This window comes from Mirounga leonina, unplaced genomic scaffold (assembly GCF_011800145.1).
Source record: "Mirounga leonina isolate KUSES-001 unplaced genomic scaffold, KU_Mleo_1.0 Mir_114, whole genome shotgun sequence".
NCBI classification, from domain to species: domain Eukaryota; kingdom Metazoa; phylum Chordata; class Mammalia; order Carnivora; family Phocidae; genus Mirounga; species Mirounga leonina.
In genome coordinates, this window is record NW_023270265.1 from 14,134,325 (window position 1) to 14,161,617 (window position 27,293).

The following is a 27,293-nucleotide window of genomic DNA, read 5'->3' on the forward strand; positions in this document are numbered from 1 at the left end:
TTTATTATTTTCCTCCATCTTTTGGACTTGTATACCCCATCCATTCCATTTCACAGATTGGATAACTGGCGCATAGGGAATGTACTGGAAAAGAAGAACTAGGTGAGGGAAGACAGCTCCGGTTTCCCATTCCTAGCCCTCCCTGCCCTGACAACCCTAACTTCTGGAGGGTGGTTTAGTCTCCCCCAGTTCTCAGGTCAACTTTGCCTTATGGAAGGAAAAATGTGAGCAACCTCCTGCCCCCCACCAAAATTCGCTGCTCCCCCACACGTGTGGGCTTGGCCATTGCACTGTCTCTTTGCCATCCATCTGGGCAGCCGTGGCTCTGTTGAAAGGACTCTCATTCACGAGCCAGAGCTTAGTCCTTCTTTACCTCTTTCCAGATTGTTGATTTGAGGATTCATTCATTTGTTGTACACATATTTCTTAAATTCTTATACCCTGTGCTGGGGCCTGGGGCTATGAGAGTTGGGAAGATAGACAGAGGTTTTACCATTGTGGAGAGTTTAGTCCAGAATGGAGGATACTAAAAGCATCCAGAATGTGTCTTGTTTGCTTGTAGGGGTTAACGAAGGACTTTGTGGCCATTTTTTTCAAAATGGAAAGTTTTCACATGAAAATCAGATTTCCAGTTTCTCTTGAAAATTTTGGTAGATGTAATCCTGATGACTGGATGGAGATGCCTAGGGGCACCCCTTTTAGACAGAAGATGGTCTCTGTTTCTCAGTTTGCCCCAGTCCTCCATTCCCTAATATTTTCGCCCAACCCACATTACTCATTTATGTTGCCTGACCTGAAGGCATTTGAGCTTGTGACCCCATGCGTACAAGCAGTTCCTATTACTGAACTTTGATATTGGTCCATGTTTCCCAAGCCCTGCTCTTATAACTAGAGGCATAATGGCCCTATTGTTGAACGCATGGGCTTTAGGTCAAATAGAGACGGTGTCAAGTCCTGGCTCCATTGCTAATTAGCTGTGCATCCTTGAACAAATTATCAAATATTGCTGAACCTCAGTTTTTTTATCCGTAAAGTGGAATCAATAACACTTTGCTGGGAATCTGTGAGGGTGAGAGAAGATAATGCTTGTAAAGTTCACCGCACATGGAGAGCAGACATGGTCCCCATTACGTTTCCACCAGACTCCAGGATGCTAACTGCGTGTGTGCAGTTTGAGATCCCATTTCCACAAGTCCCCAAACTGCTGACACAATCTGATATGTTTTGAGTCCCTGGAGCTCACCTCTGATGAACCCTACAGAAGCAGAATATTACAAGCTTTTTATCATTGCCTAAAATCTATATTCTTTTATTAAGTCCTACATGTCTACAAACCTGTTGTTTCTGTTAAGTTCTAACTAAGAAAACCCCACCGGAGTCAGAACCCTTAGGCTTTTTTTTTTTTTTTAAAGATTTTATTTATTTGACAGAGAGACACAGCAAGAGAGGGAACACAAGCTGGGGGAGTGGGAGAGGGAGAAGCAGGCTCCCCACTGAGCAGAGAGTCCGATGCGGGGCTCGATCCCAGGACCCTGAGATCATGACCTGAGCTGTAGGCAGATGCCTAACGACTGAGTCACCCAGGCACCCCACCCTTAGGCTTCTTAATTAAGGGTTTAATGCAAAGGAACACGGGAAGGTCAAAGGATTTTTTTTTTTTCCCTAGTGCAGATAAAATCTGAAGTGTAGATGAATCATATTTGATTCCTCCAAATCCACAGCAGAGGACAGTGTTTTCCCTAACTCTGAGTTAACCGCTAGGCCAGCACAAGGATGGCCTTGGCTGGTTCTATAGCAAATCCCAGCCCCATTGCCTCCTGAGTGGAAGAGCAACTACAGGGCTGTTGAAAAGTGAACCCATGCAAAATGGGTCCTTGTGTAGGAGGTCAAGCTTGAAACCACTCTGTTCTGATTTTCTTAACCACAAAACAGTGTTCTTCAAGGTTATCTATAAATAGCCCCCTTGGAAATATGAGGATTTAAAAAGTTATGCCAAAGGGGCACCTGGGTGGCTCAGTCGGTTGGGCATCCAACTCCTGGTTTGGGCTCAGGTCATGATCTTGGGGTCATGAGATCCAGCCCCCTTTTGGGCTCTACACTCAACACAGAGTCTGCTTGAGAATCTCTCTCCTTTTCCCTCTGCTCCTCCCACTTGTGCTCTCTTTCTCTCTCTCTAAAATAAATAAATAAATAAATAAGTAAAATCTGACAAAAAATTAAAGAATAAAAAGTTATGTCAAAGCCTTAGTCATGAACTGGTTGTCACGGCAACCACGCCCCCACAGGGCTCTGAGACAACCGAGCGCTCTAAAGGAGTCTTAGACTACTTTGTTTGGTGGAGCTCAACTCTCTATACCTGACTCTTTTCACTTTGGGCCCAAGGGAAATTAGGATGATCTGGAATATTCTTTGTTTTAAGACAATGCACACAAGGGATTTTGAATTGCCTCCCCTGCTTAGAAAAGGCTGTGTCCCTGGGTTGTGGGCTCTTGCCTGCCTGGCCCAGACCCTGTGTCAGTTAGTGACAGTATGGGAGGGGCAGCCCATGTGTAGTTAGGGCTCAGGGAAAGGTTGACAGCAGTGAGTGCCCTGCCTCAGTGGCCCCACCTGCCTCGACCTAGTGAGTCTTGAGATTTGGCAACAGGGACTGTTTGGTGTGGCAGACTCCCTCAGAGCTGCTTCTTTCCCATCTTCTTCCTAAAGAACTTCCTTTTAGCCTCTTTGGCTTTCTCTCATATTTGATTCCTCCAAATCCACAGCAGAGGACAGTGTTTTCCCTAACTCTGCGTTAACCGCTAGGCCAGCACAAGGATGGCCTTGGCTGGTTCTATAGCATATCCCAGCCCCATTGCCTCCTGAGTGGAAGAGCAACTACAGGGCTGTTGAAAAGTGAACCCATGCAAAATTTGGGTGACTATCTTGGTAGTAAGGGAGAACCTGATGGAATTTCAGGGCCTTGGAACCCCAATGAGGAATTGCTCTGGAAGGATGAGTCAGAAAGGAAGTTCTCATCCAGAACTACAGGCTTTCCTCCTCCCGGCTCTAACGATCCCCTCCAGAGGTCAAGGAGGGGATCTTAGCCAGGGCAGGTGGGCATTTTCATTGATAATAGCTAATAACATGCACCAAGCTCTAATTACCTAAGCCAGGCATTTTGTTTAGTGTTGATAAGCCCTCATAATAACCCCATGAAGTGGGTGTCACTTTTATCCCAGCCTTGCAAATAAGGAAAGGGAGGTTTAGAGACGTTGCATAACGTGGCCGAGGTCACCTAGTTGCTCGTGAGGAGCAGAACCTAACCGGGACACTCTGTCTAGGCCTGTGTCATTAGCCCCTGGGCCCCCTCACTCGGGCAGTGCTGGGGTTCGTAGAACAGAGCACATTTGGCTTCCTTCCCTGTCCCATGACTCCCTGGACATATGGCCTCGCCTGGCTCATACCGATTGGGTACGAAAAGCGTGTCATGCCCTCTACATGTGATGTGTGGACAGCTCCAGGATGTTGCAGATGAGCCCGAGGTTTTATTGCCTCACACAGGAAGCAGCACAGAGCTAATGACTTCTCTGTGTAGAACAGTGTTTCCAAGAAGGATTCACGGGACTGCTGTTGTGTTCCTACAACGAGCCTTGGGCTTTGGTCTTTCTAGAACCCTTCCTATCAGAGGCTCTCACACCAAGAGAAGCAGGCCTTTCTCTAGCAAGCCTGGGTAGATCCTGCTGGCCCTTGGTTGAGTTTGCTTTGGGGGAAAAGGAAGCGCTGCAGGTCCTCACATTGCTCAGATATTCAGTAATAACAGACACAGGGAAAGCTATAGATGTAGTTGTTGAGAATTGTTCTTGGAATATGTACTTTGAGAGGAAACAGGCTGAGAGATAGGGAAACCCTGTCAGTAACTGTAAAATTCCTCACTGTCTGGGACAGACAACCTGGGAGGTGGGACCAATGGGGACAAGGGGAGCTCTGTGGATGTGGTAGATTAGAGATGCTGAGAATGGGTCCACACTGCTCCCTTTGAGAGGTGGCATCCACATGCCCTCCCGGGATTTGTGATGACTTGGCTACTGGAGTAGGGCAGAAGTGACATGTGCAGGTCTAGGCTTCAAGAGACTTGCAGCTTTTTGTCCCCGTCACTTGTCACTTCCGGTCACTCTTCGAAATCTGCTTCCATGCTGTGAGGAAGTCTCAGCAGCCCTGAGTAAAAGCCTACGTGTAAAGGAACCAAAGCCCCTGATCTTGTCGCCGCCAGCCAGCGCCAACTTACCAGCCATGTGGGTGTGCCATCCAGCAGGTGGAGCTCGAGCCCCGTTAGCTGCCCCAGCTGAGCAATGCAGAGAAAAGCTGCCCCTGCTGAGCTCTGCTCAAATGGCAGATCCATGAGAGAAATAAGCCCCTCAATTTGGGGGTGGTTTGTTGTAGAGTGATCTATAGCCAGAACAGTGGGCAACATGGGGGGAATCATTCATTTCCTAGTGTGGTGGAGGGATTAGAATTAACACTACCTTGATCGTGCTTGGGCAGTGAGTGTGTTTGTGCACGTGCGTGCATGCATGTGTGCAGATACACAGGTAAGCACAGGTACTCTGAGACTAACAGCCCTGCCGGTGGTGCAGAGTTTACACCACTGAGTGTGGCCAATCATTCTCATATAAACCACGCATGGACCCAACTGATAGTGGAAGAGAGAGAAGTAACATTAAATATAATAATAAGGATGAGCAGTAATTGTTTCCAAATGTAGTGTCCCGAGGGGGCAGTGAAGGTAAATACTCTTCTTTGTCCATCCCTGATCTACCCAACCTCAGAGTGGGGCCTGCAATGTGGCTTCTTCCCATCTTGGAGAAACATTTTTTTGTGTGTGCAAGTAAAGTTTTGACACATCACTTTTAAAAAACAATTTATAACAGAGAGGCGCCTGGGGGGCTCAGTGGGTTAAGCGTCTGCCTTCGGCTCAGGTCATGATCTCAGCGTCCTGGGATCGAGCCCCATGTCAGGCTCCCTGCTCAGTGGGGAGCCTGCTTCTCCCTCTCCCCCTGCTGCTGCTCTCTCTCTGTCAAATAAATAAATAAATAAATAAATAAATAAATAAATAAATAAATAAGATCTTCAAAAACAGGCCATGGCTTAGAGGCGGGCCACTGGTCAGAGTGTGCAGACTTGTGCTCTAACCTATTTAAAAAAAAAAAAATTTACAACAGAGAGGGTGAACTGTGTCACACAAGCAGGGAAAATTCCCAGTCTCTGGAATGTTTTGAGTTCACTTAAAGACCAAACCACCAAACTCGGTGGTAATGAAGAAATAGTAACATTGCAGCCATCCTTGAAAACCAGCCAGGTTCTGTCATTCAAAAGCTGGGGTTTTCTCCCATCCCCTCAAGAGCTTTTGTCATTCCTCATCTTCCTTTGGAGGCCACAGCATCATTTTCTTTCTCTTCCTCCCATGGGAGAGAGAGCCACGAGGCACGATGGTGCAGCTTAGATAATGTGGGTAAATAAAAATTTTTAAAAATATTGAGCAATATTCTCCCAGCATGCAAGTCCCAGTTTGGGGAAAAAAAAAAAATAGGTCCTTTTGGAAGCTGCCTTAACTCTTTGGGGGTCTCCATGGTACCATTCAGTAAATGATTGCCTCTGTGCATCAAACAACACCCCAGTGGCCTGAAAGAGTTAACGTGGCCTCCACAAGTGCCCATCGCAGTCCCAGGAAGGAGTGTGAGCCTTGGGAGAATCTGGCTGAGTGTACAATTACTGTTCAGCTCACAGTGGCCCAATTTACTTTATTGTAGAGTGCCTGCAGGAGTCCCACTGCTTGAAGACGATCTAGATGCTTCTGAGTCAACTGCCTGTAAATTGGTCTTTGAGGGGTTTGCCAGTGCAGGGAGGAGGACAGGAATTTGTTAGGAAGACATCATAGCAGAGTTCTCAGTCCTGGGGAGGAAATAATCTTACCAGAAATTCCCAGCCAAAAAGATTGATGTTTTCTTTCTGGGGATTCAAGTTTCCAGGTGATAGCCAGTTTCCAGGTGGCAGCCTTAAATTTCTTAGCTATGCACATGCTACTTGGCTATGAGTGAGGTAACTCAACTCTTCACTCTGCTGCTTACCTGATTCTCTGGGCTTACTCTCCTGCCTCAGCCTTAGTTTCTGTAAAGTGGGAATAATCATAACAATACTGATCTCAGAGGGTTGTCGTAGGATTAATGGAAACAATGCACATAAGTGCTTGGTCCAGCGATTGGCACAAACCCAGCATGCAATACATTCAGTATTCTGCAGTGTGGATTTCATAATCATGTATTCACTTATCTAATATTTGTTGAAGGTCTACTATGTGCAATAACATTTAACATTGACCTAGCATGTCTGTAGTGGTTTTTGAAAAAATATTTTATTTATTTGAGAGAAAGAGAGCATGAGTGAGTGTGAGAGCTTTAGCGGGGGAGGAGGGAGCATCAGAGGGAGAAGCAGGCTCCTGGTGGAGCAGAGAGCCTGACGTGGGGCTCGATCCCAGGATCCTGGGATCATGACCTGAGCCGAAGGCAGACACCCAACCGACTGAGCCACCCAGGCGTCCCTAGCATGTCTGTAGTTTTAGCAACGTTCTGATGAAGTGCTTTCCTGTTTATAAAGGAAAGGGGCAACTCTGCCCATTTATAGGGCAGACAATAAAAAAAAGTATTTCAGGTACAAAGTTTTGTTCAAAATAAATACCCATGTACTCACCACCCATATAAAAGAAACAAAACATTTCGGATAAACTGACACCACCTGCGCAGGCGTGCTACAGCTCATTCCCTCTCTGCCCTCCTCCAGTGCAAATCCCCACCCTGCTGAGTTATCATTCCCTGTGGGGGAATATATATATTCATTGACTATATTATATGGATACAATATGTATTATGTATATTCAAATATATATCTAATATATATCCAAGTTATACAATAATATGAATGCATTTTAATAATCATAAGTGATATTACTGTGAAATTTATCTGTAGACTCACAGGTTTTTCTAGACTCAAAACTGTAATATACTTTTACAACTTGCTTTTTGCACCCAACATTCTATTTCTGGATTTATCCATATTGATACATGTAGTTCTATTTCTTTTTCAGTTCTATATAGTATCCTTACATATGCATGCCACAAATTATTCATTCATTGTCCTATTGATGAACATTGAGTTTTCCTATGTGACACAATCACAGATAAGGTGCATAATAGTTCGTGTTCATGTCTCCTTGTGTATATGTGCCAACATTTCTACAGGGAATATGCCTAGAAGGGAATTGCTAGGCCATAGGATGTGTCCCCCTATAACTTTATTGGATTTCAAAGGTATTTTCTGCAAGTTGTGCTCCATCAGTAGATCATGGGGGTTTCCTGGTCCTTTCCCACGTTTAGTATTGTCAGGCTTTACATTTTTACCAACCTGAAAAATATGACTATCTCATAGTACTTTTAATTTACATTTTCCTGATTATCAGTAATTTGTTATTTATTGTATCTTTTATAAGTTACTTGTTTCATTTGCCTGTTTAAAAAAAAATCAGGTTTTTAAAAAATTAATTCATAGGAATCTGGACACGATTGCTTTGTTCATTATATGCAATATAAATATTTTTTCCCAATCTGTGGCTTGTTTCCTTTGTATGTAGCATCATTTAATATAGAGAACATTTCTAAAAGGTTTTTACTCTTTAATAAATATGGTGTCTACAGCAAGGAAACACATTTCCCTCTGGAATTTTGATGCTTTTTTCACCTTTTCTAGAAGGAGGCTCTCAGCTTTAAAAAACTCAGTCATGTCTTTTGGCAGGAATGTAATTTAATATGGCTGGTGAGTAGAAGCAGTGGATGGCAGTCCAGCAAAACTGTATTTTGTTGAGGCCATTAATTGCCAGGAACATGCTCAGAAGCCTACCTCCCTGGGAAGGTGGGAAACTGGAAAGGTGAAGTTGCCAGGAACTCAAGGCCTGTGCCAAGAAGAGTCACTCAATTCTGACTGTTGGTCTGGAGAGAACTCTCCTCATCCTAGGACTAGTAAACTCTGCCTGTGACAACACAGGAGAACAAAGGGAGAAGATTCTAATGAAAAGCAGACTGGGAGGGAATTCTGAAAAGGGTCGGGCATCCTAAGTGGAATTTTAAAATTAATGACTTCTATTAAATAGTTTCCTAAACAATAAAAGAAAAAGTCCAAGGCCAAAAGATGACCAGATAGGATAGAACCAGGGAAGGAACAGAGAAGAAAGAATTTTAAAGAATTTTAAAAAAGAAAAGAAATAGGAGATTAAAAGTGACCACAACCACTTGGACTTAAAAGAATTTCCTGAGCCTGGAACTAGAGCTAGAAAACAAAGGAATTGATTGAGAAATTTCATTTCATGTAAATTTCAGATTTCTGTACATCAAAACCTAATAATACCAAATTAAAAGAGAAAATGACAAATTTGAAAAAATCACGATAGTATTATGGACCAAGTGTTAACATTTTTTTTTATATAGAAAGAGCTTTTTAAAACAAATAAGAAAATAGTGAAAAACCTAATAGAATAATAGGCTAATGGTAAAAACAGGCAATTCAAGAAGCATGAAAAGTGTTCATCTATTTTAGTAATCAAAAGACTGCAATTGAGATTCTCATTTAAGATGAAAATGCATGACAGTGCGCAATGGGTGTATAGAAACTAGTCCCCTCCCATGGAACTCCTGGTGAGGCTAATCAGGTAAACTTTTTCTGGGGAATGAGTTAGTAATATGTACCAAAGCACTAAAAATAAATAAATAAATAAAAATAAGAAGCATGCCCTTGTAACTTGCAATCCCACCCTTTAGAATTTATCAAAGGAAATAACTGTATGACTTAAACTACGATATCTGCACAAGGTTTGAGAAGCATGAAGCATTCAAGAGGAGAATCAGAGAGGTAGCAGTTGATGGGGTAAGGTGAGGGAGAGGGGGACCTAGAAAATCACCCTTGGAATTTCCCACTAGGGCAACTGGGTGCTTGGCAGAACCATTCGCAGAGACAGGATATAACAGATTTGGGAGGAAGGCAGTGGATTGGACTACGTGTATTTGACACTTCAGGAGCATGAGTTCAGGGGCTGATGTTCAGGGCTCAGGGCAGGAGTTGAAGAATTCACAGGCACTAGGGTAGGGATGCAGTGGAAGCTGTTAGGGTAGGTGTTTTGGTGGCCTTTGGGATACACCTGGGACAGTGAGGTGACCCACTGGTTTGGGTTGGCAGAGAGAGCGGCAAGGCGACTGTCATGCCTCGCTTTGTAGCTTTGGCATCTTTGCTGGAATCCTGTTTATTGCACTTCAGGCCTGGGAAAACTCTGTGGGGATCGTCTGCTTTCCCAGTCTCCAAAGGCTGGCAGAAGATACTTCTAACCAGCTTGCCCGAGAGATACAGAAGGCACTTGTGGGAAAGCCGGCAGGTAAGAGAACACTTTATGGAGAGCTAAACAGCCTTGCTTGCTCCTTCCAGGACTCCTGCGAAGCCCCTCTCTGCTTTCTAGTGGAGTCTGAGTGGTGCTTTCCAGAGAGCACCACAGGCTCACTTCTGCCAGTGAGGATGCTGGGAATGAAGGGAAAGGTTGGCAGAGGAGGGAAGAGGGACTTGCAGAATTCTGCTGCTCCTGGGAGGGACACACACACACACACACCAGGACCAGGGTCTCTGGGAGGAGAATAAAAGGTACACCTGTGTGTTCAGTGCATAGTTTGATCCAGAAAAGACACAGAAGCCAAAGCCAAGCATGTTTTCTGTTTTGGGGTCTCCTGACTTGCATTCTTCGGCTCCTAGAGCTGGACCCTGGAGGCTGGGCAGAGTTTCACGGTGACTATGGGGCTGAGGGGCAGGAGGGAACTCTAGGGGAAGGAGTATCTTGAGCATGGTGTAGATTGCAGGAATCTCTGCAATATGAGGGGCTGAAGGATATAGGAAGTGGAGGTGGGGTGAAGACTCTGGATTGTGAGAAGTCCAATAGCTGAGGAGCTTCTTATTATTTGGTAATGGAGAGCTATTGATGGTTGTTGAACAAGGATGGTGACATGATAAAGACGATCCTCCCAGGAGGTAAATCTGGCAGAGTGTGAAACGTTTGGTATGGATTCAGATGGCGTTGTGGGGAGGAAAGGAGACAGAAGTGCCCTAAAGATGCTAAGGCACATCTCACGGGGAAGGAGGCCAAGGGGAGGGAAGGAGGGTGGGCAGGTCATTGCACCGCCTTGCTGGTAATGCTTTCTCTCCTTCATGTGCTATTACCAGAGCAAGCGAGGGAGGCGGCTGGGCAGTTGCTGCGGTGGAAGGGGGATGTGGATCAGGATGGCTACCTGCTCCTGAAGTCAGTATTTGTGCTCACGGGGACAAACTCGGTAAGTTCCAGGCCCCTTGGGCCCCAGCTTGGGAGCTCCATATCCACGTGCAGCAGGACGTCCCAGCAAAGGGCAATGGCACATCTCAAGAGTGTCTTTTTTGCTATGATACTGATTTATCATTTCTCCTGCCCTATTTCCCTTCTTACCTGGAACATGGACTTGAGCATCTGAAAGTCATTTTCGAATCCTGCTTTTCTGAGTTGACAAGCTGTGTGTCACCTTGGGCAAACTGTCACCTTTCTGTGACACAATTGTGTGGCTAATTTTAAAATGGGGGATAATGCCTTAGTTCTCGGGTTAGTGCAGGGATTAGCAATGGCTGATGTGTGTGGACGGTTTTCTGTGTCGGGGCAAGGCTGATGTGTCCCATGCAGGTCAATTAAACCCCCTAAGTCCTCTGAGTCAGACTCTGAAGCCACGTTAGTCACCATCCTGTGTTCCTGCTCTCTGTCTGACTCCAGGGCCTGCGCTCCAAGCCACTGCTCTTTACTGCCTCCTGCTAAACTCAGACCGAAGGAGCCCCCCTTAGGCACCAGTCCCACGCCTGCCCGGAGACAGTGCCTGAATGAGACTGGCTTCTCTTTCTCCCCTTCCCACGGTGCCCCATCCCGGTTGCAGACATGTCCTCCCTGCGAGTGGATTGCGGATGGCTGGTGTCCTCTCAGGCAGAAGCAGCCCCCGGCAGCTGTGGCTAGCAGCAGGAATGGCCAGGGGTCCTGGACAGGGCAGGCCCAGAGACCCATGTGCCTGGTGAGAGTGCCCACTGCATGCCGGTCTGGCGCTCAGCGCCGGGGGCAGCAGGGAACCAGATGGGGGCATGGCCCCCCTGAGGCTAACAGTGAACACAGACCTCAGCCGGGCATCTGAAGCAATGTGTGCAGCTGTGGGAGGAGCTTGTTGTGCAGTTGCTCACTGCAGGGAGGATCCGCTGGCCTTCGCTCGACATAAACCGCCCGGACCACCATCAGCATGGCAGCCTGAAGCGCAGGGCAGGAGCTTTTCTGTCCCCCGGGGCGGGACTGTTCACAGTCTGGTGGTAAAAATTAACCTAAGGGCTTGTCTTCCACCGTGAGCAGCCAGCCCGAAAAGCAGTGAGACAAGTAAGCAGTTGGCTTTCAGTAGAGCCCGTACAGCATGGAGGACAGGGGACCCCCCCCCCCCCCCGCCAAGCTGGGTCGCAGCAGAGCCACGGCCATTATAGCATCCTGGAAGCTTTGAGGGGGAAGAGTAGGCCCAGCAGCCTGCCTTATATTTCTGGTTCTGGCCCAGACCGTACATCCTTCCTTTCCCTTTTTCTCATTTTGCCACTGTATCTGTCACATTAGTACGCTGGGTGGGGAGTTGGGTGGGCAGTATGCGTTAGACTAATGCCATACATGTGCCCACGTGCACACACGTGCACACACACACGCAGGCGTTGCTGCTGCCGTGACCCCTGGGAAAGCTTCAGGCAGAGCACGTGGCAGAAAGGCTCCAGGAAGCTCCATACTCAGGCTGGTCCCCTCCCTGCCCACTTCCTGTCTTCTCCCCTCTGTCTGGCCACGCTGGTTATCAGTCGTCACCTATAGGACCGTTTCGGTCTTGGGGAAGTCTCAGACCTGAACGAGGGGATGGGAAGGGCCTTGATTGGGTCCTGCATTAGGTGTTTGCCCTTGTTATGAACCATGCCCTCCTGAGTGTCCAATTCCCTAATCAGGAGGCAACCGACCCAAATCAGTAGTATGATCATGTAGGAAAGCCCTTGTTTTCTGCTCTGCACCTGTCCCCCCCTCCCTCGCTCCCTCCCTTTGTTCCTCCTTTCCCTCCTTCCTATTAGCTCTCCTGTAAAAGAAGACATGTTAATCAAGCACATAGTGTACACTCTACATAAATGTAATCTTCACAGCCACCCTAGGTGGGTCAGATGATGGTCTCCACGCTAACTTGAGAATGTGTTGCCCAGAGAGAGGACAGGGTTTACCCATGTTTCCGGCTAAAACGGCCGCAGGGCTGGACCGCGCCGGTCTGGGTTGGAGGGGTGCTCCGCGGACTCTGCGGTCACGTCTGTGCTTCCCTTGCAGGAGACGCTGGGCAGAGTTGCTGAGTCTGGCCTTCCAGCCCTGCTCCTGCAGTGCCTTTACCTCTTCTTTGTCTTTCCTCTGGAAAAGGACGAGCTTTTTGAGAGTGATGTTCAAGTTCAGAGGATGTTTGTGCAGGTGAGTGAGAGGAGGGCTCCACATCCCTGGGCCAAGACCTGGCTCTGCTTCATCTTCCTCAGTCATAGCCCTGAAGCAACTCTGTCCTCCTGGAGAGCCAGCTCCTCTGTTGGTCCCCATGCTCTGCAGATGCCAGCAAGCCTGTGCACTTGGAAAATGGATGTTCTTCTTTCTCCATCTCATTGCATCCCTCGTTCCCCCCCAGAAAAGTGTGCTCTTCCTCCTGCACTTGGCCCCAGCAGCTTCTCTTCCTCCAGGCTGCATTCCCAGGCCCTGCCTGCCCTCCCCAGCATGTGGGGCCTCCTGTCTCTGGCCCCTGCCTCCTCTGAGGACAAGCACGCTACCTGCACCTGCATAAGGGTAGCCAACATTTTCCAAGTACTTCCCTGAATGCACCCATGCCACGGCCTCGCACCTGTCACCTCCCCGAGCCCTCTCTTCCATTCCAGGGTGTGTATAGTATTACAGTTCTGATTCCATGTCAACTAAAGTATGGTGAGTGAAAGTGAGTTCAGGGGCACAGAGGTAGTGGGTGAGGGGCTGGGATTGGGCTCCCAAGACCACTTTGTGAGGTCACCTCCTTCCCCCTCCCAGAACCTATCACAGGCTGCTAAACCTCAAATGCAATTTCCTGGTGTCCTTCCCCATTTTTCCTATCCTCTCTGACTACCAGCAGCAGCTTTTAGCATAACTTCTCACCTCTTTCCCTGACCCCTTACTGACCAGTTCTGCTTTCTCAGCTTCCCGGGTGTTGCATTCTCCAGAAAACTCCTCTTGCCTCTCTGGAGGAGACCTTGATCGGGGGAGGGTAAGGAGGGCCCTGTGTCCTACTCAGCTTTCTGCAGCCAGGGCCTTGGGGCACCGTGTCACAGAGCAGGTGCTTAAGGGCTTTTGGGAACTTCCAAGTGCATTTGTGCATTGCACATGTGCATTCACGTTAGCATCCATTTGAGATTCATTCTCAAGCCAGAATCATTGTTATCAGAGGTTATCTCACAAGTTCACTTACAGTAGGTTATCCCTTAAGCTGCATTTGTTGGAAACTGAGGCATCATTTATCTGTATGTAAATCATATTCTAAGTGGTGGCCAGGATGCAGTCCTGGGCACGTGGAGAAATCTTTACCACGCAGTTTTTACGTGTCCTGCAGAGAACTAGTGCAGCTCTGCCTTCAGGGTTCGAGCCATGTATGGGTAGATTGCGAGCCACAGTGATAGGCCACGGCTGCATTCCTCAGGGTTTTCCTTATTTCATTCTGCAAAAATATATGGAGCTCCTCCCATGTACTGCCCTACACCAGACCGATGGTTCCAGCAGCAAAGCATAGTACCCTCTCTCATAGAGGTGACAGAAAGATGGGGAAGCCAAACAGGGTAAATAATCATGTAATTAAATAGCAGTGTCCCACTTTTTTAAGTGCTTTGAAGGAAAAATGGAAGGTGTGCCGGGAAATGAGGACAAGGGGACCTGATTTATAGCAGAGCATGAAGGAAGGCTGTCGGGAGGAAATGGCATTGACCCAGAGCTGAAGGTGGTAGCAGACATGTGAAGGGGGAGGGAGGGGACAGGAGCAGAAACGGTGTCCGAGCCAAGGGTCACATGGCCACGCCCACCTGCGGGGGAGGCCAGCAGATGGGGTCTGGAGCCCAGCTCTGTGGCTGTCCAGGCTGGACTCTGTCACTGTGCTCAGAAGGGGCTAATAGATTCAGATGGAAGGAGCTCTTCATATTTGCCGAACTAGAAGGAGATCCAGTTAGACCACCCAGAGCCAGGGGAGGGCTGCACACAATCACAGGTACGAGGAGGTGGGGCTAGTCTGCACAGAACTCTGGGAGCCATGATTTGCCCCAAGCGGCAGGAAGGTATCAGAAGGCCCTCTGGTAGCCATAGGGAGACTGGTGGGGAGGAGGCACGGGGCCCAGAGAGGAAGTTATAGGATGAGGCTCATGATCTCATGAGAAGTAGGGTTTGAATGTCAACCAGGGATCTGGGAACACATCTCTCTCTCTTTTTTTTAAGATTTTATTTATTTATTTGAGAGAGAGAGTGCAAGCATGAACAGGGAGAGAGGGAGAAGCACACTCCCTGCTGAACAGGGAGCCTGATGTGGGGCTTGATCCCAGGACCCCGGGATCTTGACCTGAGCTGAAGGCAGACGCTTAACCAACGGAGCCACCCAGGTGCCCCAGAGCACATCTCTTTTTAAATAGCCATGGGTCCTATTAATTCTATACTTTAACTTTTGATGACATTTTTTCCTGCACTTCTATGTAAAAGGACAACTCTCTAAGTCAAACCCTTCTTTGTTATTCTGAATCGGAAAGGGTAAACTGCAAACTTTAGCCCACGCCCTGTCACCCTTTTCTAGGTGATATTGCTGACCATGATGCTCTGGGGCAGAGTGTGACCCATACAACCCATCCTTTGCACTGAGACATACGCCTCTGAGCTCTGGAAAAGTAGGGAAGAAATCTGTTACGGGAAGGAGGCTTCCTAACCAGGCTTTTTTTTTTTTTTTCCAGATGTTGCTGAACATTTGCAGTGAGCCTCAGGGGCTGGAGAGACTTCTATCAGGAAATGAGCTCCAATCTCTAGTGATTGCCACTACCTGTCTTCGGGAACACAGCTGCTGTTTTTGGAAGGAGCCCACCTTCTGTGTGCTGAGGGCAATCTCCAAAGCCCACAACCTCGGCATCATTCAGTACCTGCAGGGTATGACCCCAGGAGACCAGGGCTGGGATGTGGGCCCACTTTCTACAGTGAGACCTTGGAACCAAAAAAGAGATGGACAAACAAGGTCTTCACGGATGCCCATCTATGCCCAGTAGATGCCCCTTTGCTTGGTTTCCTTTACAAAAGTGCATTTCTTATTTATTTTGGTGCTTCATCGGAGGAGGAAAGGAAAGGGGAACTCATTTACTGCACACACGCTATCAAACAGACCCCGTGCTAGGCCCATTTGTGTATTATCTCATCAGTGTCTTTGAGATGAATATTAATGCCATTTGGTAAAGGGGGAAAAGGAGACAGGGTGGAAGAACTTGCCCAGCTCCCTAACTCACAAACAGGAGAGATCACATTCTAAACCCAGAGATGCCCAAACCAGTGCTTTCGGCTCTGCTCTGGGCAGCATATATAAGGGTTAAGGCCATAGATTCTGGAACCAGACAGCTGGGCTGTGGACTCCAGCTCTGTCCTCCTGTTCTCATCGCTGAATGACCTTGAGCACTCAAGTGCTTATGTGCCTCAGTTCTTTTATCTGTAAAATAGGGAGAGTAAACCCTTGCCCTGTGATTTGTCTTCTTTCTGGGGCCTCCCGTAACAGGGGGAGTCAGTTGCTGACAGCTGAGAGAGTTCAACAAGCCCACTGCCTTACTGTAACTGAGCCCGGGACCAAATGTCAGCCCCAGGTTAGGGATTCAAGGCTCCCCGTAAGGCCAGGGCCCAGCAGTAATGGCCCCGAGCTGAGCTGGGCCTGAGATGCTCAGCAGCCCAGGTCACCCCCATAGGCTGGAGTCAGATCCCTGAGAAAAAGCTGCAGGCATTGGTGGCAGGGGTCTCTCACTGTGTCATTACTGTTAGCTGTCCAAGACAATAACCAGAAAAGAAAATTCTCACCTTGGTGGGGAGCCTGCTGCCTGGAGCACTGAGCCCAGGACTCCCTTAGGTTCGGAATGGGTAGTTTCCTTAGGTGTAGAGGCTGAAGAGAAGGTCTGGAAGAAAGGGCTGGCCTGGTGGTTACCTGCCAAGCCCGCAGCTCTTGGGGCTGACTTGCCCATCGTGCAGACTTTGGGGGCATCTGAAGCCTTGCAGCTGAGGAACGCAGCACGTGTTATCGAGTAGACATTTTTCCTGATCCACTGGGGTGTCTTTCGTGGCACTCAGAAGAGTCTTCGCCCGGTGAAAGAGCTCTAAAAATAGTGATCCACTGAAATGCAAATCCAGTGACAGCTCTCTTCTGACTCAAATCTCCCCTTGGCTTCTCACAGCGCTGGGTAACCGTAATGGGCAAGTCCCAGGACCAGGGCCCACACACGAGCTGGCCCTGCCCTCCTCCCCCTCCCTTGTGACCCACACTTCTGGGTGCCAAACGCCTGGGTACTTTAGTAGTGGAAACACACCATCTTTTTGTCCCTTACCTTCTTACGTACTCCTATACCCTTCCCTGAACTTTTTATCAGGCTGATCCCTGCGCCTCTCCGAGATGCTTCCTTAAGAAGGTCTTTCTCAGCGCGCAGCTCCGGCACCGTGCGGCTCCCGACCTGATGGACCCGCCCCTCCTGCCCCGCTGCATGCTGGGAATTCGGGGCAGCTGGCTAAGACGCTCCCTTCCTCTTCCTGTTTCGCTTACTCTCCATCTGGGTCTGCAGAATGTGGCTCTTGGGATTGTACTTCCCATGCGGGAGACTCCTTCTTGACTCAAGACCCAGCAGAAGAGTGTTTTCGAATTAATTCTCATTTACATCTTGATACGTACAGTTGAAAGGAGGGCGGGAAGCCAACGACTGTGGCAGAAAAGCTACCGCCTCCTAACTCAACAGGGTTGTTTTCTTCCCGCAGCCATGGACTGCATCAAACTCTCCCTCCAGAACCTCTCCAAGCTTGCGGACAGCCTCCCCGCTCCCGAGGTGAGCGAGGCAGTGAACCTCATCTTGGGCTTTGTGAAGGACTCCTACCCTGTCTCCTCGGCTCTGTTCCTAGAGTTTGAGAATGGGGAGGGCTACCCTCTGCTCCTCAAAGTGTTACTTCGGTAAGTGGTTGTCCTTGGTGGGGAAGAAACTGCCAAAGTGTAGGTCCTCAGTATCATTTGGGGGGCTTTGGCGAAAGACAGATATTGCGGCTTCTTTGAATGTCTTCTGAAGCACAAATTTCCATAGAGCATGGCCAGAGAGACTTTTATTGCAAAGATAATTCAAGGTGCGTCAGGGTCTGGGAGCCAGTTCCTTTGAGAATGGATGGGGAATTACCAAGTGTATTTGGTGGTACATACCACACGCATGCCCACTGGCTTGCCAGCTGCCTATTAGAACACACATTTCTGTGCTGGAGGGCTCTCTGGGATGGTTGTAACCGGTTCTGCCTACATGCTTGGGGGCTGGAAGGAGTGCTGAGGAGTCAACAACCTCCAGAAGCAGTCCTCCGCCGAGGACTGGCAGGAGCTGATGTATAAATACCCAGCAATACGCCCCTTGGGTGGGACATCTCTACCCCGCCTCCCAGAGTCCCCAGGAGTGTTACACTCCCGTTGCCCCACAGGGTGCTTACCTGACAATGCTCCTGTCCTGGCTCCCTTCCCTTTCTTCTTACATTCTCTTTCCACTAGCAGAAGTTTTTGGTTCAACTCCCAGATGAACTACCTTCTCTCTCTCAAATCTTTGACTATGAGAAGCCCAAATGAAGATACCACTGAGCTGGGTCAGGACTCATCTCCTCCACTCTCACTTGCCGTATCATTTTCAGGTTGGGTCCAGGGATGGATAAGACAAGAGATGGAAATCAAAGAAATACCTTGATTGTTCCAACTTCTCCATTGCTCTTGGGGAAGCTGCTTAAGGGCAGGGCCACATATACTCCGTTGCGCTCTGCTCTGTGAATATGAGAAGCCGTTCTCATCTGTGGGGTATGGCTTCCCACTGTGCTTCACAGACTTGACTGCAGAGTCAGGCTTCTAGTCTAGAAGGGACAGTTGGTTGAGGGGGCTGAAGCCCCAAAAGAATGTGACTAGATGGCAACACCTTGAGGGCCTTCCTCCAAAGGGACGCTAAGAATAAACGTTCCTGTGGGGTTGCTAGGTTTTACACTGGTCTGGATCATGACCAACTTGCTGTTGCTCCCAAGAGGTCAGCAGCATAGCAGTTTCTAGACATTTCTTCTGTTAACTGGGTGGTCGGTTTTCTCCAGAATTCTTGTGGAAGCCAGGAGGGGGAAATGAGCCTGATCCGGGGAGTGTCAGGAAGGACCCATCTCAGCTCATTGGATTTTTTTTTTTCCTGCCTTACCTGAAGTCATCCTGCAAGCACCTTTGCTCTTGACATGGCAGAGCTGGAATAAGATTTCAGAGAGAGAGACAGACCCTCCTCCACAAGAAGAGAAAGGTAGCCCACCTACACATAAGTAGCTAAGAATGAAAATAGTACTCAACCTTGACATCAACATAAGGAAGTCTAATAAAGTTTGATTACTTCCCAAGAGGTTTGTTTGCCCACTTGAAATATTAAATCTCTCATTTTCGGGCTGCCCCTGTTCTGCTGGTGTGCATGTCTTTTGGGGTGGGTTCAGGCACAGGAAGCAGCCTTCCCATGAGCAAATGCTTAGCTCTTCACAGGTTTCTATATATTCCGACTGTATGTCCTTACACCTAAGGCCGACATTTGCAGAGTGACTTTTATCCAGGGTGCTCCCCTTGCCGTTTGGTGCTGAACTGGTGGAGACCTCTGGGGGTCTGGCATTGTCTCTGCATCCCTGTGAAGAGCGCCGTGAGCCAACATGGCTGCCTCATCTGTCCCTGCAGGTACGATGGACTGACGCAGAGCGAAGTGGACCCCCACCTGGAGGAGCTCCTCGACCTGGTGGTGTGGCTGACGACCTGTGGGAGGTCAGAGCTGAAGGTGTTTGACAGTGTCACGTACCCTCAGCTGGAAGGCTTCAAGTTCCATCACGAGGCTTCTGGTGGGTCATCTTCTGTCTCTGGGGGCCCGGCGGCAGCTGGCACTGGGCCCTGACAAATGCTACATGGGTCTTTTCCTGACTCTTTGGGAAGAAACGAATACTTGGCACCTGTCAGTGATTCTTTTTTTTTTTAAATTTAATTTTATTATGTTATGTTAGTCACCATACATTACATCATTAGTTTTTGATGTAGTGTTCCGTGATTCATTGTTTGTGCATAACACCCAGTGCTCCATGCAGAACGTGCCCTCTTTAATACCCATCACCAGGCTAACCCATCCCCCCACCCCCTCCCCTCTAGAACCCTCAGTTTGTTTCTCAGAGTCCATCGTCTCTCATGGTTCATCTCCCCCTCCGATTCCCCCCTTCATTTTCCCCTTCCTACTATCTTCTTTTTTTAAAAAACATATAATGTATTATTTGTTTCAGAGGTACAGGTCTGTGATTCAACAGTCTTACACAATTCACAGCACTCACCATAGCACATACCCTCCCACATGTCCATCATCCAGCTACCCCATCCCTCCCACCCCCCACCACTCCAGCAACCCTCAGTTTCTCTCCTGAGATTAAGAATTCCTCATATCAGTGAGATCATATGATACTTGTCTTTCTCAACGCTCGGTACCTGTCAGTGATTCTGTCGTGCCTTTGTGGAGATTACCTATGGATTTTAAATCTCCCCTTTTTAGAATTTTTTTTTTTAGATGTCTTGGTGGGACTTAGAGGAAATGTTTGCTTACTAAAGGCAAAGACCGTCTCAGGTAATGGAGGGAGCCTCTAGCCTCCACCCCCACCTCTGCCGTGACTTAACTCTGCAACGTGTGCTCATATATGAGTTCTGATGTCCCCAAGGCAGCCACCCAGGCTCAGAGACAGGGCCTCCTCAGCTCTTTGGTTACTTGCTCGATGAACTCTGTGCTGCAGAGACACCAGTGTGACCAGGCAGGTATCTGCTCCCTCAAATGTCTCTGTAAAGACTGTCACACATACACTGAATCATAATCTCCTCCGTAACTGGCTGATAAATGCATCAGGGACAGTGGTGACACCAGGCAGGTGGGTCGGGTCTGTCTGGGTTAGTCAGGAAACTCTGCCCAGAAGGAACCGTTCAAGTGGGGTTTCCAGGCTCAGAGTGGATCGCCCAGGTAGAAAGGAAGAGGATAAAGTTCAAAGGCAGAAAGTACAGCCTGAGGAAAGACGTGGGGACTGCAAACGTCCGGGTGAGTCTGGGGAAATGGACACAGAGACAGGAACAGACCAGAGTGTGGTGTTTCAGGAACATCTCTGGGGTCTGAGGCAGGGAGGCCTTGAGGCAGGGTGTTCTCTGATGGAGTGTCTCCTGAGCAAGAGAAGATGAGGCTTCACCCTTGAGCTGGAGAGAAAGGAGGGGATGGCTTCCGAAGGTGTCTCTGTTTAGCCGCTTGGCTAGAAATGAAACTGACTTTGCTTAGTAATCTTTAACATCATTTGATTTTAATTGATTAAAACCAACCCTCCAGCCCAGCGCTGCCCAAAGGAAATATAATGCGAGACATACCACATAATTTTAAATGGCCTAGTAGCCATATTAAAAAAAATAGAAACAGGTTATTTTTTATAATATATTTTATTTAACCTAATATATCCAAAATACTACCATTTCAACGTGTGGTCAATATAAATAATTGTTAATGGCGTTTTGGGGCCTTCTTTTTGCTACATCTTAGAAATCCGGTGTCTGTTCTTACACTCATGGAACATCCCAGTTGGGTGGTCACATTTCCAGGGCTCTGTGAGCCACCACGTCTTGGACAGTGCAGCTCTAGCCTTACTCACACTCTGGGCAACTGGCTTTTCTGGACTTCTGATAGACACTTACCCACAGGAGCTGGAAAATAGAAACTATAAATGGTATTTCCTAATGGCAATGCAAGCACATGTTTCTAGGCACAGGCAGGAGAAATGACCTGCAGGATTATTCCTTCTTTCCTCTTCAGGGGTGACTGTTAAGAATCTTCAGGCCTTCCAAGTCCTACAGAATGTTTTCCACAAAGCCAGCAACCCCGTCCTCTGCACCAAAGTCCTGGCAGCCATCAGGACCATGTGGGCCTGGAATGCCCGCAACTTCTTCCTGTTGGAGTGGACCCTGCAGCCCATCTCGCAGTTTGTGGAGATCATGCCCCTGAAGGCAGCCCCAGTGCAGAAGCACTTCTTCCAGCTGCTGGAGGCCCTGGTGTTCGAGCTGCATTATGTGCCCCACGAGATCCTGCGGAAAGTGCAGTGCCTGATCAAGGAGAGCCCTGAGTCGCCCTGCACCCTTGTGGCCCTGCAGAGTGTCCTCAGGATAGTCGGCAGGGACCTCCTCTTCACTGACATCTTCCGGGACTCCGGTCTCCTGGGCCTGCTGCTGGCCCAGCTGCGGAAGCGGGCCAAGATCCTGAGGAAGTCAGGTGCCTCCCAGGAGCGTCGGGAGGGGTAGGGGGAGCAGGCTGGGGGGTCTCCGTGCCACTCTGCCACCCATCAATGTAACAGGAAAAGTGAGCGTGCCCATGTCACCTGGCACCATGAGGGTTGGACAAGGGGCACGTGGATTTGCAGAGCAGGCAGCCCCTCTATTTCCTGTAACTGGACTGATCTTCCCCAGGAAGAGGCCAGAGGGATGGGTGTACCTTTAAACAGACTCATGGGGCTAACTCAGGCCTGATGAATTCTCAGCTTGCAGATATGTCCTGCACTGGATGGTGTCTGAGTATGTAGATGGAGAGACGTCAGGGGGGCAAGGGAGCTCAGAGAGTCCTGGGGCTCTGGCAGGGCAGAGGGTGGGGGACGTGTGTGTGTGTGTGTGTGTGTGTGTATTGGGGAAGGTCAGCTGGTACACAGCCTCCTTTCGGTGCTATCGGGCCCAATGATCTCCCACCTGGAGCAGTGATCACTGCTGCCTGGCTTCCCCCTCTAAGTCTTGTCCCACTTCTGGGTCCTTCTGGCACCTGTGGCTCCTTGGCAACATCCCTTCACCCTTACCTTGGCCCTGGGCTCTCAACCTCAGCAGCCTCTGCTGCCCCCATGGGACTTCAGGCTCCCTTCTGTCCAGGCGGGAGTGCTGGCCTGGGCTCTCTCACTGCCTGACCATGCCCCATGCACACACCCTGCTGTGGTTTGTCCATGATCCCCACCTCCACCAACCTGCGGATAGGAGCCAGGGCATGAGAACTCCTTTCCCAGTTCTTCCTGGCTTTCCTGTACCTGCCCCTCTGGGCTTTCAGCTTAGAGAAAGCACAGTAGGACACTGAATCCAGCCACTTACCTCTTCCCACCTTTTGGCCTTTTCTCCTTCTGCACTGGCTGGGAGGGGCTGAGGGCTCTCTAGCCATCGGCTGCTTTTGGAATTGGGCTTCAGACTCAAGCTAACGTCATCCGTCTTGTCTGTTCCCTGGGCCTGATTGAGGGGAAGAAGCTGAGGGAGAGAGTATGGGCATTGGGGCCAGACAGCCCTGGACGGGAATCCTGGTCATGATCCTTACGAGCTGAGTGATCCTAAGCAAGTTACTTAACCTCTCTGAGCCGCTTTCCTCCTCTGTTAAATGCGTGCAAGAATGTTTACATCATAAGGATATGGTCAGCATTAAATGAGCAAGTACTGGGAAGGTCTCCCTGCTGCACCTGGAGCATCACGGGTGCTCCAGAAATGTTAGTTGTCTTCTCCCCTGTGGCTTCTGTGGTACTGCATGGAGGACTGAGATAGACAGGTACCTTTGGGAGGCCAGGAAGGACTCACATCTCCCTGGGAGTGTTTGCAAATCGGGTCAAAATTGAGGATGAGGAGCTCCCAGCTTTACATATCTGGGCCTCTGGGCTGGGCCTTGGAGACCATTTTTCCATGTGCTTTTTTCTGCTGCCCTTTGCATAGTCTTTTTGTTTAATGTTTCTGTGTTACCTTATTGTATATTGCTTCTCAGCAGCCTGCTATTGAATTTTTAAATCCAATCCCCAGACCTATGACCATTCCCAGCAGAACTGGAACTGTTTTTGTGAGCTGATGTATCCAGTCTTACTTTGTGCTTTCTATTGTTATAATGTTATAACACTATTTATGTTTCTATTATTACAGTGTCTAGTGTTTCTATTGTTTCTTATTCTTCTTAGATAATTTGTCTCCTGGTTAATGAACTCTACCTTCATTCGTTCATTCATGCATTCATTCATTCATTCCCCAAATAGGTATTGGGCTTCCCTCTTGTGTCAGGCACTTTTCTGGCACTCAGGACTCAACAGTGAACACACAGGCCTGGTTTGCCTTCATGAATCTACTGGAAACACCCATCCGCTCCAGAATCTGTCAAGCCTCTCCACACCACATGTGTGAGCTGGCAGTCCTCCATCCCAGGCATGAATGGCAAAATATAAAACTGTCCAAAGGGAAGTCAAAGGGGAGGGCTTTGGACATTATATAGAGTAGTGGTTCTCAAAGAGTGGTCTTCAGAGAAGCTCCATCAGCATCATCTGGGAACTTTAAAAAAAATGCCGTTATAGAATCCCACCTAAGACCTCCTAAGCTAGAAACTCTGGGGAGGAATTCTAGCTTCTGGATTTTAGCAAGCCTCCAGGGAATTTTGATGTGCTTAAGTTGGAGATCCATGGCTATAAGGAGTTATAGGGTGACTTCTTCTCAATTGGGATGCATGCTCCCTTATAATAGAAGCATTATATTCTCATTCCCTTAAGAGTATAGAAAACTAATGGAACCAGAGATTTGGGGTCATACTATGTGTACTTAAGATTTTATTTATTGCTTCTTAAATACAGCAGGAAACAAAGACTCCACGCTTAGTGTTCAGGATACAGAGAGAGAATTGACCTGCGTGATGCTGAGAACCGTAGTCACACTTCTGAGAGGCTCAGTACGGAATGCAGGTAAGGATGGTACCAAACTCATCTTGTCACTGCTTGGTAAAACATCAACTGTCTCCGGTGATTTATGTCAGTGTTTCAAGGTTATATCCAAGGAATAACCAACACTAAAGCTGTGGCCAATGTCCATTTGCTGGTTGATGTCCAGTGATCATCAGTAAATTCGTAGACATCTTGGTTGACAGATTTTACTTTTAAGGTTGCTAAATAAGGTTGGGATAGAGATGTCCTAAAGAGATACCCTAAATTTATGAGACCACAGAATGCTCCCCACCTCTTTCAAGTAAAATCTATCAATATCCTGCTGCACCGACTAAGGTGCTTTTTTAAAAAATTGGAATTGTAAAATATAGGTAAAGGAAACTAATCATTTTTAAGAGGCTTCCAGCCCATGATGAACTTAGTAGCTCCATCCATCCAAAACACTTTTAGCTTCCCAAGATCATGTGACTTCCGTGTTGTTTTTTTTAAATAGGTGCATTAACTATGCATGTGTATATATTATGTTATGAAGCAGATGTATCAACAAAGGGACATCAGTAGGTTTGATGATTTGGGATGTTTTTATCTGAACCCCTCTTAGATCAATGATACCAAATGTGAATGATTATTTCATATGCAGAGTCTCTATTGTTAGACTATAAAAGATTCTCTGGAGGTACTGGTTAAAATGCATATTCCTAGGTTCACTCCCAGAGATTTAATTAGTACCAGGTCAAGGTATAACTCAGGAATCTACTTTTTTTGTTTTTAAGTAGGCTCCATGCTCCGCATGGAGCCCAGTGTGGGGCTTAAACTCAAGTTTATGAGATCAAGAGTCAGATGCTTAACTGACTGAGCCACCCAGGCACCCCAGGAATCTACTTTAAAACAGGCTTCCAAGGTGATTTCCATGTAGGGCTACCTGGCCCATAAGTGGAGAGATCCTGTCTCACGGAGTCGACAAGCTCAAATCCACATCATGCCACTTGATTCAGTTACTTCCTAGTTATTTCCACACATGATCACACCAACTATCAATCCTGCAGAAGAAATTCTTAGGATTACTTTTAAACAAAAGCATACCACTAGTCAAAGTTCTTTAATCCCCCCAGTCCAGGAAACTAGCTCAGAATTAAGTATGTTCATAACTTCAATTCTGGTTTGTTTTCAGTAAGAATTTTGGCAGAAAAGAGAGAGAATTGCCATTGGCCCTGGGTTAGGGTATTAAGTGGCAATAAAGGACAGAGGTATTACCTAGTTAAAATTTGTATTAGGTAGGTTTCTAAAAAAAAAAATTTACTGAAAAATTTTTTGAAAAAAAATTTCAAAAGCAGAATTTTCATTGAATAAAAAAGCAGGTTTGGTTTTTTTTTTTTTGGTTTGGTTTGTTTTTGTTTGTTTGTTTGTTTGTTTTTAATTGCTCCACAGCTTCAGCTTCTCTTTTCCTCTTCTCATTTTAACAGTGGGTTGGATTTTGAAAAAAAAAAAAAAAAAAAAAAAAAAAAAAAGAGTTTGTAGTGGGCAGAGGACATGCATATGAAGGGAACAAAACAAACTTGGATGTTGTAAGAGAAAGCTTTCTTGTCATTAAAACTAAGGTGCCGAGGCCCCATTGCTCTAGCCCCATACTGTCTGTCTGGTCCACAGTTGTCCTGAAAGACCACGGCATGGTGCCCTTCATCAAGATCTTCCTGGATGATGAGTGGTACCGGGAAGCCTCACTCAGCATCTTGGAGCAGCTCTCAGTCATCAACGCCGAAGAGTACATGAGCATCATTGTGGGCGCTTTGTGCTCATCCACTCAAGGGGAGCTGCAGCTGAAGCTGGATCTTCTGCAGGTGACGTCAAGGCTTCCTTTGTGATGGGCTTTCCCATGGACAGGTAGTCGGTGATCGGCGTTTGCGCAGGCATTCCCTCGGTCACTGTATTGTCCGGGTAGGGTAGCACTAGCTGCTATCACAGAGAAATCCCACATCCTCAGCAGCCTGACACATGGGGAGTTTCTTTCCTTTGTCCGGTTCAATCAGTGGTGGAGGGGGACACCGTTCAGGGACAGCTGTCACCTGGACATCTCATCCAGCCAGGAGACAAAGAAAGGAGCACGAAGAGTTGCACAAGGTGTTCTGCAGGCCTGCACCTGGCACACGTGAGCGTCTGTCCAACTTTCTTTGGGCACAACTCGTTTGGATACGAGGGGTGCCAGGAAAGGTAGTCTGGCTGGGCAGCTACCTCACAGCAACACTGTCAACTGAGGAAGTGGAGTCTGAGTTAGTGGTGGCCAAGCAGCTGCCTTGTTTAGTTGACCAGCATTTAGTGAGTGTCTACCCCCTAGCGGCCGAGTGCCTGGGACACGCAGCGACTGGGGCTCATAAGAAGAGAGCCATCATTGTGATGCACTGTGGTCGTGCCCTGGAAGGTAGTGAGCGCAGGCTTAGCCACGGGAGCAGAGGAGTAGGAGAGCCCGATGCTGCCCCGCATGTTGAGGAAGGCTTGCAGAGGAGGATGTTGGAGCTGGGACGAGGATGTAAGGGGCAGGCAGAGGCCTGGCCACAGAGGACAGAGGGCGAGGAGTAAAACTGGGGTGTCACTGTGGGTAACCAAGATGAGTATTTTTGCTTTTGTAACATTGTTAAGGATCATCAAATAATCATAACACGGTTAAAGCGATAGCACCTGCCCTCACCACCATCCCTTCTGCCTTAAAATTTGTTGTTCTTGCTTTTCCATTCCTTTTGTCTTTGTGGCCTTAACACGTATTTTAAAATTCCCTCTCTTCTGTTATGTACTGTTGAAGAGAAGAGCAGATGTAAATGCAAGTACCCCCCAGTGGCCTCTCACATACTCATGCAGCACAGCCCTGTGCACAACACACGCTCGTGTCTCGGTGACATACTACCCTTGATCATCGGTGAATTTTAAAAAAATATGGAGTTGCTCTGACTTCCAAAATCAAACCAGTGGGCTTACTCAGCCATGACTATTTCTGTACAAAACCACGTTAACATTTAGAGGATGGCGCTCGGTTTCTTTTACCTGCTTGTTTCTCCACAGAGCCAGTCACTGTCATGTGATTGTCCGACATGTGTGTTCCCATCATCACGTGGCCTGAGCTTGCGTGCTTGGCATGGCCAAAGCGTCACGAGAAGCTGATCCAAAAGGGTCAGAATGA

At 47.9% G+C, this 27,293-nt stretch overlaps 1 protein-coding gene across 4 annotated transcripts in view; it reads left to right on the forward strand.

The window, feature by feature from the left end:
• The window catches only part of WDFY4 (WDFY family member 4), a 292,015-nt gene that overhangs the window by 21,658 nt on the left and 243,064 nt on the right, over positions 1 to 27,293 (forward strand). For all 4 annotated transcript variants that reach the window (XR_004682573.1, XM_035023705.1, XM_035023725.1 and 1 more), the window contains exons 3-11: positions 9,331 to 9,445; positions 10,279 to 10,385; positions 12,449 to 12,583; positions 15,106 to 15,295; positions 17,144 to 17,333; positions 19,095 to 19,252; positions 21,232 to 21,684; positions 24,038 to 24,145; positions 25,772 to 25,962. Coding sequence is in view for 3 of the 4 variants with exons in the window: in XM_035023705.1 (XP_034879596.1) it covers positions 9,331 to 9,445; positions 10,279 to 10,385; positions 12,449 to 12,583; positions 15,106 to 15,295; positions 17,144 to 17,333; positions 19,095 to 19,252; positions 21,232 to 21,684; positions 24,038 to 24,145; positions 25,772 to 25,962 (1,647 nt within the window). In the remaining variant the exon portion in view is untranslated. The remainder of the gene's footprint in view (positions 1 to 9,330; positions 9,446 to 10,278; positions 10,386 to 12,448; positions 12,584 to 15,105; positions 15,296 to 17,143; positions 17,334 to 19,094; positions 19,253 to 21,231; positions 21,685 to 24,037; positions 24,146 to 25,771; positions 25,963 to 27,293) is intronic.